The sequence below is a fragment of the Haemorhous mexicanus genome, chromosome 21, assembly GCF_027477595.1.
Source record: "Haemorhous mexicanus isolate bHaeMex1 chromosome 21, bHaeMex1.pri, whole genome shotgun sequence".
Lineage (NCBI taxonomy): Eukaryota > Metazoa > Chordata > Aves > Passeriformes > Fringillidae > Haemorhous > Haemorhous mexicanus.
In genome coordinates, this window is record NC_082361.1 from 10,832,653 (window position 1) to 10,844,803 (window position 12,151).

At 47.5% G+C, this 12,151-nt stretch overlaps 1 protein-coding gene across 8 annotated transcripts in view; it reads left to right on the plus strand.

Moving 5' to 3' along the window:
- EXD3 (exonuclease 3'-5' domain containing 3) overlaps positions 1-12,151 on the plus strand; it is a 252,663-nt gene that overhangs the window by 164,283 nt on the left and 76,229 nt on the right. Inside the window, exon 21 of one of the 8 annotated variants that reach the window (XM_059865390.1) lies at positions 1,239-2,157. The exons of the other annotated variants lie outside the window; for them this stretch is intronic. Within the exon in view, the coding sequence (XP_059721373.1) occupies positions 1,239-1,297 (59 nt within the window). The 3' untranslated portion in view covers positions 1,298-2,157. Of the gene's footprint in view, positions 1-1,238; positions 2,158-12,151 lie in introns of those variants that run through there. 8 annotated transcript variants of the gene reach the window in all.

The window sequence follows — 12,151 nt, forward strand, 5'->3', positions numbered from 1 at the left end:
GATGCACTCCTGAAAAACCCTGGCCCGTGTGGGATTGGGCTTGTGCTGGGCTAGGGGCAGAAGTACTCCTTGCTGCTGCCTCCCTCTCAGAGGCAGCGACTTTCTGTGTCTGTTATCTTCCATGACGAAAGCCAGATGAGGGATTGCTGCTGCTTATACCATCGAACTTTCCTAAAGAAATTCTCCTCTGGGTTAAGAACAAGCATGACAAATCCCAACCCAAAGGAATGGAGGCGGGGAATGGAAACTTATAAGCCATGAAAAACAAGAGCTTTAAATGGAAAAGGGCTTCACACCATAACACTTGGCAGTCAGCCTTTCACGCTTCAACCTGCACAGCCAGTGCAGCCAAGAGAAAATGGGGGCGAGTTTGTGTCTTCAGGAACTGCAGCAGAGACCTCTTGGCTGGTGCCAGGCACAGCCCTGACTGCAGGATGGCAGCTTCAGTGAGGGACCATTACAAACCAGCTCCTCTGTGCTGTGGGCAGAGAGCACCAGCCCTGATGGGAATTAACCTCTCAGGCATTTTTGGGGAGCATTGGAGGCTGGTAAAGAGCAGCACTTCATTTGAGAGTTTTCAGACCCTAGCAGGACTGAGAAAAGTTCTTGGCTGCTCTTTCATAGAACCTCAAGACTGGTTTGGAAGGGACCTTAAAGATTGTCTCGTTCCACCCCTGGCCATGGGCACCTTCCACTAGGCCATGTTGCTCCAAGCCCCTGGACTCCATTCTCATGTCCTTGCTGCTGATCAGGGGGTGTCATTACCCCACAAAGCCCCTGGTTCACCCCAAGCTCCCTGCAAGACTTAAATTTCTGTGTTTTCAGAGACTGGAGGGCACAGGGCTCAAGCCCCTGAGGCAGAGGGAGGTGACCCCCAGGAGACGGTGTGGGGGCCACTGTGCCTGGATGGAGGATGCTGCAGGAGGGGGTGAGGGGAGAAAGATCCCTATGCAATCTGGAAAGGATTAAGGAGAGGGTCTGTGGGCCAGGGATGAGAACACTATCTGTGATCTGCTCCCAGCCTGCCAAAAGTGGGGGCTAGAGGCAGTATCAGAACCTCAGAGGAATATATTTTTTTAAAGTATTTTCTTCTTGAACCAGTGCAAAAAACAAAGAGCTTGTTTCAGTGCTCGCCTCCTCTTTCAAGCTGGATGGGATCCTGGATTTTTTAAAAGAAAACAAAGTGTATTTCAAATACATGCTTTCTTTTAGTCTTTTTTTTTTTTTTTTCCTTCCAGTTGCTTTCTGTTTGCTGACAGAGATTTTGGGACCCTGGGGAAGATACATCTGCCAATGATGATCTCGGCTCTCCATGGATCCGGGCCCTGTGTCAGGGAGCTCTGCCCCGTTCACTGCTTCTTCCCAAGCAAGAGTGGGCTGAGTCCTGCAGCAGGTCCTGGTAGTGCTTCCCCAGGATGATATCATTGGGCCAATGCAGGGAGAAGGGTTTCAGGTTGTCTGTACAAGCCCTAATCTGCTGTCCCAGAATCCTCCTGTGACAGCTCCAGGTGCTCTGGGATGTGATGCTGTGGTCGGGTAAGGCCTCACACAATTCCTGACAGTTGTGGACTCCCAGCTTTGCCCCCTTTTGAGTCATTGGCTGGAATATCTCACTTTTACTACTGGAGAAACCAAGGCAGTGAGCTGATCCTTCTCATATACTGTGAAAATATTGGTGGCAGAGACCCAGCTTCCAGAGACAGACCCCCCAGGACATGGGGGCTGAGGGACACATCAGAGCCCTACTCTGGTGTCAGCTTGACATTAACCTCCAGACAAGGAGCCTGACAACCAGCAGGAGCCAGACCCTTCACTGTGCCCTCCTGTGCCTTATCAGAGGGAAATAAATCCTGCCTGATTGGGTTTTTTAAATGAGAATTCTCAGCAGATAAATGAACTGCCTGCACAGTGATAATGGGCTGTTTGGGAAGTGAGTCTGCAGAGTGTATGTGCAGCTGGAAGTCATCAAAACCATCTTATCCCATGGAGTCTCCTGTGCTGAACTTTTGTTTACAAAATCAGACAGGAAAAGGAATTTTTCAATGGGTATTTTCTGATAATTTTGAAACATCCCACTCCAGTCTAAATCCATGTGTTGTGATTTGATGGACACTGAATGCCATGGCCAGTGGTTCTACAGGAATATCAGTGAGGGGGCCAGCTGATGCCCAGAGATGGCTGTGGCCTCATGGTGTGTAAAGACATCAGTCCTTACACCACACAAAGCTGCTCTGATGTGGAAGCATTGTCAGTTTTACCTACTAATTTTTTTTTTCCTTATTTTAACAAGTTCTCCTAAATAATCCTGACATTTAGTCACTAGTTATAAGCTGGGCAGGAACAACCTTTCAGAGTATGGTCATAAATACTCAGTAGTCATAGTTCACCACACTTTTGTTTTCCCTGATAGTCGCCTCTCCGTCCTTTTCTGTGATCTTCTCATCCATAAAAATCCCTTTGTATGGTCTCTGCTAAAAATCAGGGCTGGATAATTGGCCAATTTCCTGCACTCTGGCAGTTTTGTGGATTCATTGTGCTCATGCTTATCTTCCTCCCCATGTGCCCAGGTCGTCTCTCCCAGTGCAGCGTGGGGCCAGATCCAGCCATGGCTGTGGCTCAGCTCCAGAAAGGCACCAAAAGTTTGGAGTGTGGTGTTCTGGGTAGAGATTCTGCCATAAGAATCACCTCTGCAGCAGGCAGGGAAACATGGGCTCTGCTGAGGGCTGTGAGCCCTGCTTGGGGGGGACCATTAGATAAAACCCCTCGAGGTGATTTGGTTCAAATCACCAGCATTAGGTAACCATGGAAAAAATGCAAATAGACCTTAAAGCCCAATGTCACTATTGTCTCTGCATGTGAAATGTCTTGGCACCTCGCATCTCCTCTCTGAAAGGATGGTATTTTTAGATTTACGACATTATTTTTGATGCTGGATGCCTTAAAACTGTTCTGACATGAACCCAGGCTATTTTGCTATCTTCAAAAATGAAGTCTTATATGAGAACTGAAATTTATTCAAATGTATTTGAATTACAGTAGAGCAGACCACTTCAGCATCGGCATAGAAAGAAGCCTGCAAGGAAGGGGAACAAAACTGAGCACAGGTCAGAAACTGGAGCTTTTCAGAGTTACCCCTCTCCAGAGCTGCACCCTGGACAAATCAGCTTTGCATATGAAACCATCCCTGTCCAGCTGTGAAACCCAACTGAAATGTTAACTTCTCTGAAGCCTTCACGGGTGGTTTGCATCTGTATCTGTGTCTGATTAGCCAGAGTTGTGCAATGGCAGCGAGTTCTGCTGCCAGGTCTTCCCTCCTTACCTTGACCCGAGGTTTCACTCTTTCATGCCTTGTTTTGTCAGACCAGCCTCCTCTGGGCAAAGCAAATTCAGCCTTTTTTTTGTGAGCTTCCAGAAAGACAGACAGCTTTTCCTGACTTACAATTCTGATTGCTGGGGACAGTTGTGGCACAGACACAGCCAGACAGCTTACCTGGAGCAGGGCTGGAGGTGGGCATGAGCCCAGGCTTTCTCTAGTAGGATTTTCACAATTATTTGCTTCCCCTGTCATGTTGTTTCAAATTCCTCTCAAGCCATACTTTTCACAGTCTGGATTTTCTCTCATGAATTTCTCAAGGGGCTTTCTGGAGGGGAAACTACTTCTCACCATGACAAACAACCAAAGCCTTCATCATTAAAAAATAAAGCACTAACATGGCCCTACAATGGACCCCTTTGTCAAGTCACATCTGTTTAGATCACCAGAAATTATAAGCCTCTACTTTTGAAAGTAACTTTCTTTTATCAAAATAGGAAAGAGAACTGCAAAACATTCAGGAAAAATCTGCATGAAAGTGCAGGCATGTGGCAGTAGTACTCTGTTACACAGAAACCCCAAATTGCCTGTGTATACAAATACTGGATTTAAGCTCTTCTCACTGAAGGAACAGCCAAGTCCCTAGCATGGGTCACTGCTTTGCTTATGTAAAACCAGTGTGAAAAAGAATCTGGCCTTATGAACAGAAAAATCTGATTTCAGGGCATATGTAGTTTAGCCCCAAAGTTTAATATCTGTCTCCCAGAAACTGTCTGCCAATAATTGCTAAATGGTAGAGCAAGGGGATTCATGTGGGGAATGATGGAAAATACGGTGTGAATTGTGAATCATTTGAGTTAAACAATCCACAGACATTTGTCCCCAAGTAATACCAGTGCCTGCCCACCCAGGGAAGCTCCAAGTGCTGCTGCACCAGTATAGGCCAGTGCTGCACCAGTATAGGCCAGTGCACTATTCCCAGAGGCTTGCAGGTGGGAATGCTGATGCTGCAGCAGGAAGAACTGCCCCAAACCCACCACAGGAGGCCCTGCCCTCTCTTGGCCAGTGATTTTCTCTCTCCCTTTCAAATGCCTTTCTGCAGGCAAGGAGCTGGGAACCACCATCACCACAACATCTGATCTCCATCCTTGGCACTGGCCCAGCTCCAGCCTCTCTTTGGGGAGGGGCCACGTTCCTCTAAAACAAGGGTGAGATTAGGCAAGGCAGCCAGCCTTAGGACAGTGGGTGTAAGTCAGCTCTCACTGAAAAACAAAGCTTTTCTGGTTGCTTTTGAAAATTCAAAGTATTTGTGCTGAATTCATTGAGTTTGAATTCCAGTAGGGCTCTGGAGCAGGGCTGGGGGGACAGCCTAGAGGCACTGAGGTTTGGGGGATGCAGATGAGCTCAGTGTGAGCTGTGGTGCTTGGGAAGGTATGGACATGTGGAGACACATGGAGTTCTTAAGACAGAGGTGTTTTGTGAAAAATCCTGCCCAGTGCCTGTGGTCATGTCAGGCTCACTGCTGGCCACAGCCAGGCAAAGGCCAGTCCTGCTGCTTTCCACTGAGCCAGATGGGACACAACCTGGGCTCATCCTGTGTCAGCTCTCCAACTGCCTTTGCTGTGTCACCACCGAGAGTTTCACTGGCAGAGGCCAAAAGGTCCCCAGGCCTTTGTCTGACACAGAGCTGGAAATACACTCCAAATTCGCCCATTCTCACCTGAAGGCCCAGTGCTTGTGTTAGGTGCTTTCCCTAGATAAAAGAAGGTAAAAAAGGAAGTAAATTTGTCTTGATGGAATTTTTTCCCCTCTTAGAAAGTCTTTCACATCCTTTTCAGGGATACCACCAGTGGTGATGATTTACAGATCATTCCTGTGCACCCCATAAAGGGAGTGGTTGTAGAAATTCCTGCAATTACATTTAATTGGTTTTGAAATTTAACGGTCTGTAATTTCAGTGAGTGGCTCTGAGAAGGACTGCTGGCTGAGAAGGCGGAACAGCTTGCTGGAATGAGCTGGATACATGGAAGTAATGCTGGCAATAGTAGCTTTAAGAATTATGATACTAGAATTAGTGAGGCCAGCTTAGGTTACTGTGTGCAGAGAGCTTCCCGTTTAACTCCCATGCTGCAGGTACTGTGTTCTGACAGCTCTTCCATTTAGCATCCAGAGGGGAAAATACTGAACAGAGTGCGCTGAGGAGAGGCTGGAAGACACCAATCCTCTGTATTTTTAATGCTGAGTGATACAAAGCTGCTTCTTGCCTGTCCTTTCCCCAAGCATTTGATTCTGTTAAGTGGTTTAAATCATTCACAAATGCTCCCTGGACTCCACAGTTGTGCCAAATATGCAACTGTCTGGGTAAGGGTGTACAAACAAGGTGTGCCTGATTCCTGCAGGGAGTTACCGTGGCAAGTGCAAACACGCATCGGGAATGTGAATCCACGCATGAACAGACACCCGATTAGCAAAGAATTTCTGAATGCAGAGACCTGATTTGAGCAACAAGTCATGGCATCTGTCCATGTAAATGATGTGTGCCATTGCACACACATTTCAAAACTCTGTTTCTAAGGAATATAGGTATTTCTATGTATTAGACCATAAAGCTTCTCTGAGTTCCCCCTTTTTAACCATAGTAATGAGGTCACTGGAAAAAGAGTGACCGACTGTTCATTCCCCTTCCTCATTCTGAGTGCCGTCTGTCACATGTCAGGCAGTGCATGGTTCCAAGCTTGCACATCCAGGGAAAGCAAGAGCCAGCGATGGAGGGGACAGAATAAGGGAGCTCACAACCTTTGGCTCCATCTCTTACATGCCAGGAAAAAGACAGCATCCAGCCCCCTGAGCTCCAGGAGCCTCCAGCCCAAAGGGAAGGAGTGTATGTTTGGGAAGGACACTTGTTCCTCTTTGTGACACCCAGCCTGTGACCAACAGCAACAGGGTACAGCCTAAAAGGATGAACTGCTGAAAGCTATGTGAGAGCTGTCTGACAGTGTTTGTGCTCACCTCATCAGCCACGGCTCTGACCCCCAGTGTTTCAGATCATACCAGAACATGCATATTTCCTCATACTCTTCCTTTCCAGACAGGAAGACAGAAACCAAAGGCTGTTGACCTCTGTTGGCCTCCAGAACCTGAGCCCATGCTCATAGCCAGCCTTGAGCTGTCTGGCTTCAAACTCCTATCACAGGGCACACCAGCACTTACTGCTTTCAGTTGCAGTTTAAAATATCTATGAAGCCCCAGTGGCCCCAGAAGTCACAAGGATGCATGGTCCAAGGCCATGAAAAGCCCAGTCCTTCCCATGCCTTTCCCATTCCACTGTTATTCCAGTCCCCAGGTAGTTGCATTAGTGCTGTCTGTGCTCGTCTTCTCTAGCAGGAGTCACCTTTTCAGTTAATACTGTGCTTTTCTGAAGAGGAAATGCTGTTGCTTTTTTTGGAGCTTTGAAAGACTCTTATTTTTCAAAACCACTTCTAGAAACATAACTTAGAAGGTGGTGTGTGCTGAGCAGGTGCCCAATCACTGCTGAAACAATGAGAAAAAGTCAAACTGCATTTAGCTACTTAAGGCATGCAAAGAAAAGCTTTTAAAAATAAAAGGACAAATAATTTGTCTTTTTGCAGCGTTGCATGCAACACAAACAATTCACTGGAATGCTTTAGCACAGCAGCCAACAAACTGCTGTGTCAGCAGGAACATGGGAGCTGGGTGTGCTGGGCTGGGGGGAAGAACACCCTGAACTGGCACAGAAGGAGACAAGGACTGACGTGGACCTGGGCCTTCAGACAGAAAGCCCCTTCAGAGAATCACTTGCACCTGCAAGAAACCAACAGTTGCTTCAATAGTCCCTTTTCTGAAGCGTCATTGTCACTTTGCCCATGTAGAAGCAGCCTGGGGACATGGGTTAGGACCTGGCTGTAACATGGGGGAGCTGAACTGTGTGACAGTAGCTGAAGCTGATGGATGCATCTGGTTTGCAATCTCCTTCTTACTTTTTGCACACATTTATGGATGTCCTTGCTGTCTTTTAAGTGCCCCTCCACTTGCAGTGCACTCTGAATGCAGGTGTCTGTGCAAGTGGTGGCATCATGACAGAGTGCCAGGGCTGCCATCCCCCCAGTGCAGGGACACCCAGTTTGCAGTGTCACATTGACTCTGTGTGTGTGGAGCACCTCCTGCTCCTGTGGCATGCAGGACATGGGAGGGGCCACATGCATAGTGTTTTGGGGACTTGCCCCTGCCACCCCCCACAGCACCAAGCTGGTGTTTCTCAAGGTTTCTTGTACCTTTGTGGTGCCCACAGGGGATCTGTAGAAGGACTTTGGACCAGGGAATGTCCTGGAGGGACAGGACACAGGGAATGGCTTCCCACTGCCAGAGGGCAGGGACAGATGGCATACTGGGAATTAGGAATTGCTCCCTGGGAGGATGAGAAAGCCTTGGCACAGGGTGCCCAGAGAAGCTGTGGCTGCCCCTGGATCCCTGGAAGTGTCCAAGGCCAGGCTGGACATTGGGGCTGGGAGCACCCTGGTACGGTGGAAGGCGTCCCTGCCCATGGCAAGGGGGCCAAACAAGATGATCTTTAAGGTCCCTCTAACTATTCTGTAATTCTATAATTCTGGCAGTGAGTGCAGGGGCTGAACAGCCCAGCTAGTTTGTGCAGGTATTTGTGATATTTGTTTTTTGGAGATTTTCCATCTTTCCCTTGGCAATGACTGCTGTTTGTTGCAGCCTGTACTTGGCCTGACACAGGTGTGGCCCTGGTTTTGCACAAGCTGCCTTCCATGCTGGTGGCTGAGCTGCCGGCTCTATGCTGAGGGGACACAGAGTTGGTGCCACCAGGACCAAGGGCTGTGCCTGGCAAGGTCCTGCTTCCCCACAGCTGTGCATGATGCTCTACTGGGCTCTATCCAGGTGGGACATTGGTGAGCTCCAGCCATGAAGGAAGAAGGGTTCTGTGGATTAGAAATGTGTGTCATCCCATGGCAGAGAGCTGTGAGCTCAGCACCAGGACAGAGGGACACACAGCACCCTCCAAGGCACTTGCGCTGTTCTCTGTCAAGGCACACACTGCTCCAGCAGCCCAGGCAATTCTGCAAAAAAATCTAGTTTGTTCTCATTATCCCCATCAGAACTTGTAAAAAAAATCATGCCCTCAGAACCAACAGCCAAATTTTTGCGTGTTTACGTCTCATGTTGGAGCCTGAGTAATGTGGGGAGATGAGGGCAGTAAACAGAGTTGTAAACAGAACAAACCTGGAGATCACAGCAAAGGGCAGCCTGTGCAATGTTGTTCTTAGTGTCAGGGTAATTTGTGTGCGGTTTCGTTGAGTTTACAAAGGCGGCGCAGGGCTGGATAGGCTGGATGAGGTAATTGGAAAATGCCCCACTCACCGGGACTGCTCCAGCCTCTAACTCCGAGCCTAAATTCCCATCTGAGTGCAGCCAGGCACTCGGGCCAGGGCTGGAGTTCCAGGGCACTCGGGGCTGTTCCTGGCATGGCAGACGGAGGGTCCCAGTGCCCTGGCCAGGTGTGGGTGTCTGGGGGCTCAGCCCCTCCTGGCAGCATTCCCCTGGGAGCTGCCCCGGCTCTGAAGTCATGGTTTGGTTCTCAGGCTATTTTTGAAGCCAGAAATGTGAGTGTAACCAACGCTTCAGCACTTTCCCACACCTTTCATGTGACACAGGACTGTGCCCAGTCATAGGACTCTGTACCCAGGACTTAAAAATCGTCACAGTTTCACTTCCCTCCTGTTTTTTTTTTCCTTTCCTTTCTGGAGCCAGTGGAGTTGGTTCCCTTTGCTGCCTGGGGAGCTGCCTCATATTGCTCCTTCCTGAAAAATTACCTTCTTTGGGATGCTCTCATCAGTTCTGAACTGGTTTTGCAGACAGGCAGTGCTCTTTTCAGTCTCTCCATGTGTGTTTCACACCAGCTGTTCCATATCTTGAAGCACAGAACCAACTCTTGTGGCAGAAAAAGGAACTTTTCAGGTTGATTTATACATAATTTCCACCTTATTGTGGTTTGGATTAACATTTAAAAATAATTAAATGTACAGTAATTCACATCTTTCTAGTGAAATGCTAAAGAAACGCAAACCCCAGGTACTATACATCGACAGCCTTCAGATGGATCATGGATTTCTGCCTGGTCCTTATCTCCTGCTCCTCCTTCCTGTCTGGGAAGGGGAGAACTACCTGGCCAAGGCACATGGCGAAATCTGCTGAACAGAAAATGCTGCAGTTATCCATATAAACCCTAAACCATCCAGGCAGTTGCGGGTTCCCTGATGTGCCTCAATTATAGTCAGTCCAGGGATTGCTGGGGCATCAGGCCCTGAAAATGCTCACTCAGTGAGTTTTCTGCTGGTGGTGTTCCTTTAATTCTAATGTACTGTGAGAACGTTAATTAAAAAAGCATACCAAAATGAAGTGGCTCCTTCAAGAACCAAGAACCTGTCATTTGCATGAAAACCCTGGATTATAAACTGCTTCTTCTACTTTTGCTGCCAAATATGCAAAGTAAATTGCACAATTTTGGGGATGCAGTTGAGCCGCTTTGTGTTTTTCTTTCTCCAACTGAGAAGAAACATTTTCTCCCATCCGACAGGGAGTGTTTGTTTTTCTTGCCGTGTAACACTTACGGCTCCCATCGACAGCAGGACAATAACTGCTCCACCATTTCTTATCTCCCTTCAGCGTGACGTTGGGATTTTCCTAAGATAAGGATGGTTTGTTTGTTTTATTTGCTTGCTTTAATTTCGTGGTTGTTTTTCCAAATAAAGGAAAGTGAAGTTTAGGAAGCAAAGCAGTGATGGCAGTTGTAAGCTGTGCTGAGCCTCATTCCCATCCCTGCTCAGGCGTGAGAATATTCTGAGCCAGTGGGACTGTTCACATCCAAACTTTTCTCTTCCATAGTTGTCACATACCCAAGTCATTTATCCGAGTTTCATCCTTCGATTGCACAATCAATTATTGTTTTATTACAGATAGTGGGATGCTTCCTTAATTTCTTAGTGCTTTTTTTTTAACTGGAAGATGATCTAGTGCTGGATAATGTTTCAGCAGAGTTGTGTAGTACCCCAGGAGATGGCCTCCCTAGGACAGGGAGGCCTCAGTACATCCTTAAATTCATGTGCTGGCTTCTGCAGTGCTAAGAGTGGGTTTGGGTTTGTGAGTGGGATCTCCTCAGTGGGAGAGGCAAATGGGACACTCTGGTCTCGAGGTGGGACAGGAGAGAGCAGGTTGGCTTAGACAGCGGGTGTTTCCTGGGGAGAGTTTAAACTATCACAGAAAGCTTTAAAATACTTTTAGAGCATTTAAAATTTGATGGGTTTTGATAGGTTCTATGTTTATATAAATCAGAACATTCAGGGTGTTCAGTCAGGGCCCCTTTATGGGCAGATCATGTTCCAGAGTCCCTGTAAATGTCCAAGCTTTATTTGCCAGGTGGGACAGACAGTTCCCCATTTGTTACTTCTCCAGTGTATTTTTTTCCATTATCTATCACTTTACTGTCCTTCTCTAAACTGTCCCTTTGGGTTACTCTGGTTGTGTCACACCAGGTACCTCAGCACTGTGAGCTGGCAGATGAGACAAAGGGCTCTTATTGCCCATGGGAGGCTCCTGGCACTGCTGCCACAGCGAAGCACAGCTCCTCCAGGCTGCAGTCATCCCAGGAAGGTGCCCCATCTCAGCAACATAGTTCAGCCCACATAAAGGTATAAAACATTTGCCTGTTTTGCTGGTGACCTCGCTGTATTTTTCCTCCAAAGGCTTGATCAACTAAAAGTTGGGATCCTTTAACAGCAGAGGTGAGAAAGGACCTCAGGGCACCCCTGGCATGACATAGGATTTATATGAGTTTGATCTGAATAGGAAAAGGGCTGTGAGTGCTTACATGAAATGTTTCTTGGAGTTCAACAGAGATAATTTGAAGTAAGTGCAGAGGCTGCCTTTGCCATTGAGGATCCTTGTGGTGACATTTATGTCCCCAAGGTTTGGACTCCTCACAATTAGACAATTTCCATGAGCTCTGAGGTACAGGGGGAGTGAGTGACCTGCTACAGGTCCCTGTCTCTCTCCATCAGGTTTTGGGAGTGCTTCTGTGACCCACTCAGTACTTGGAGATATTTGAGTAAGAGGTAGAAAAGAGGGTGCTTTACCTTGGTGAGAAGGTCCAAGTGTCTGATTCTGCACTGAAATCACTCTATATGCTTTTACATATGGAAAGTATACAGGAAAAGTATTATTTAGAGGGATTTTAGACTGTGATAAAACACTTTTGAGTCCATCAGAGCTCTTCAGGATTTGCTGAAGCTCAGTGTCATCTCACTGGGAAGGTTTTCTGCTGTGAGGCTTGTGCTGCACTGCTCAAGTGTGAGCAACGAGCTCAGCCAGAAGGATTGAAGTCCAGAAGTTGACAGCATTAGGCTGTTATCATAATGTGGATTTACTTGCTCTCAAAATGTGTTTATAGACAAGAATTTGGGAGTTTCAAGGGAATCCACAAACAAAATGGAAGGGCAGTATCTGTGGCACAGCATGAAGGTAGACCATAGAAGTGGAGATCAGATAGGTTGAACTTTCTGAGACTCCTTTCAAAGAAAATCAGGAGTGAGAAACTGTACCCCTTCTGCAGGCAGTATCCAGCCCCCATTACAAATGTTATGATGTTCAAAAGAAAATCCAGTACAGAATGGCAAAAGTAATCATAGAATCCCAGAATGCTTTGAATTGCAAGGGATCTTAAAGCTCATCCAGTGCCACCCCTGCCATGGACAGGGACACCTTCCACTGTCCCAGCCTGCTCCAAGCCCTGTCCAACCTGGC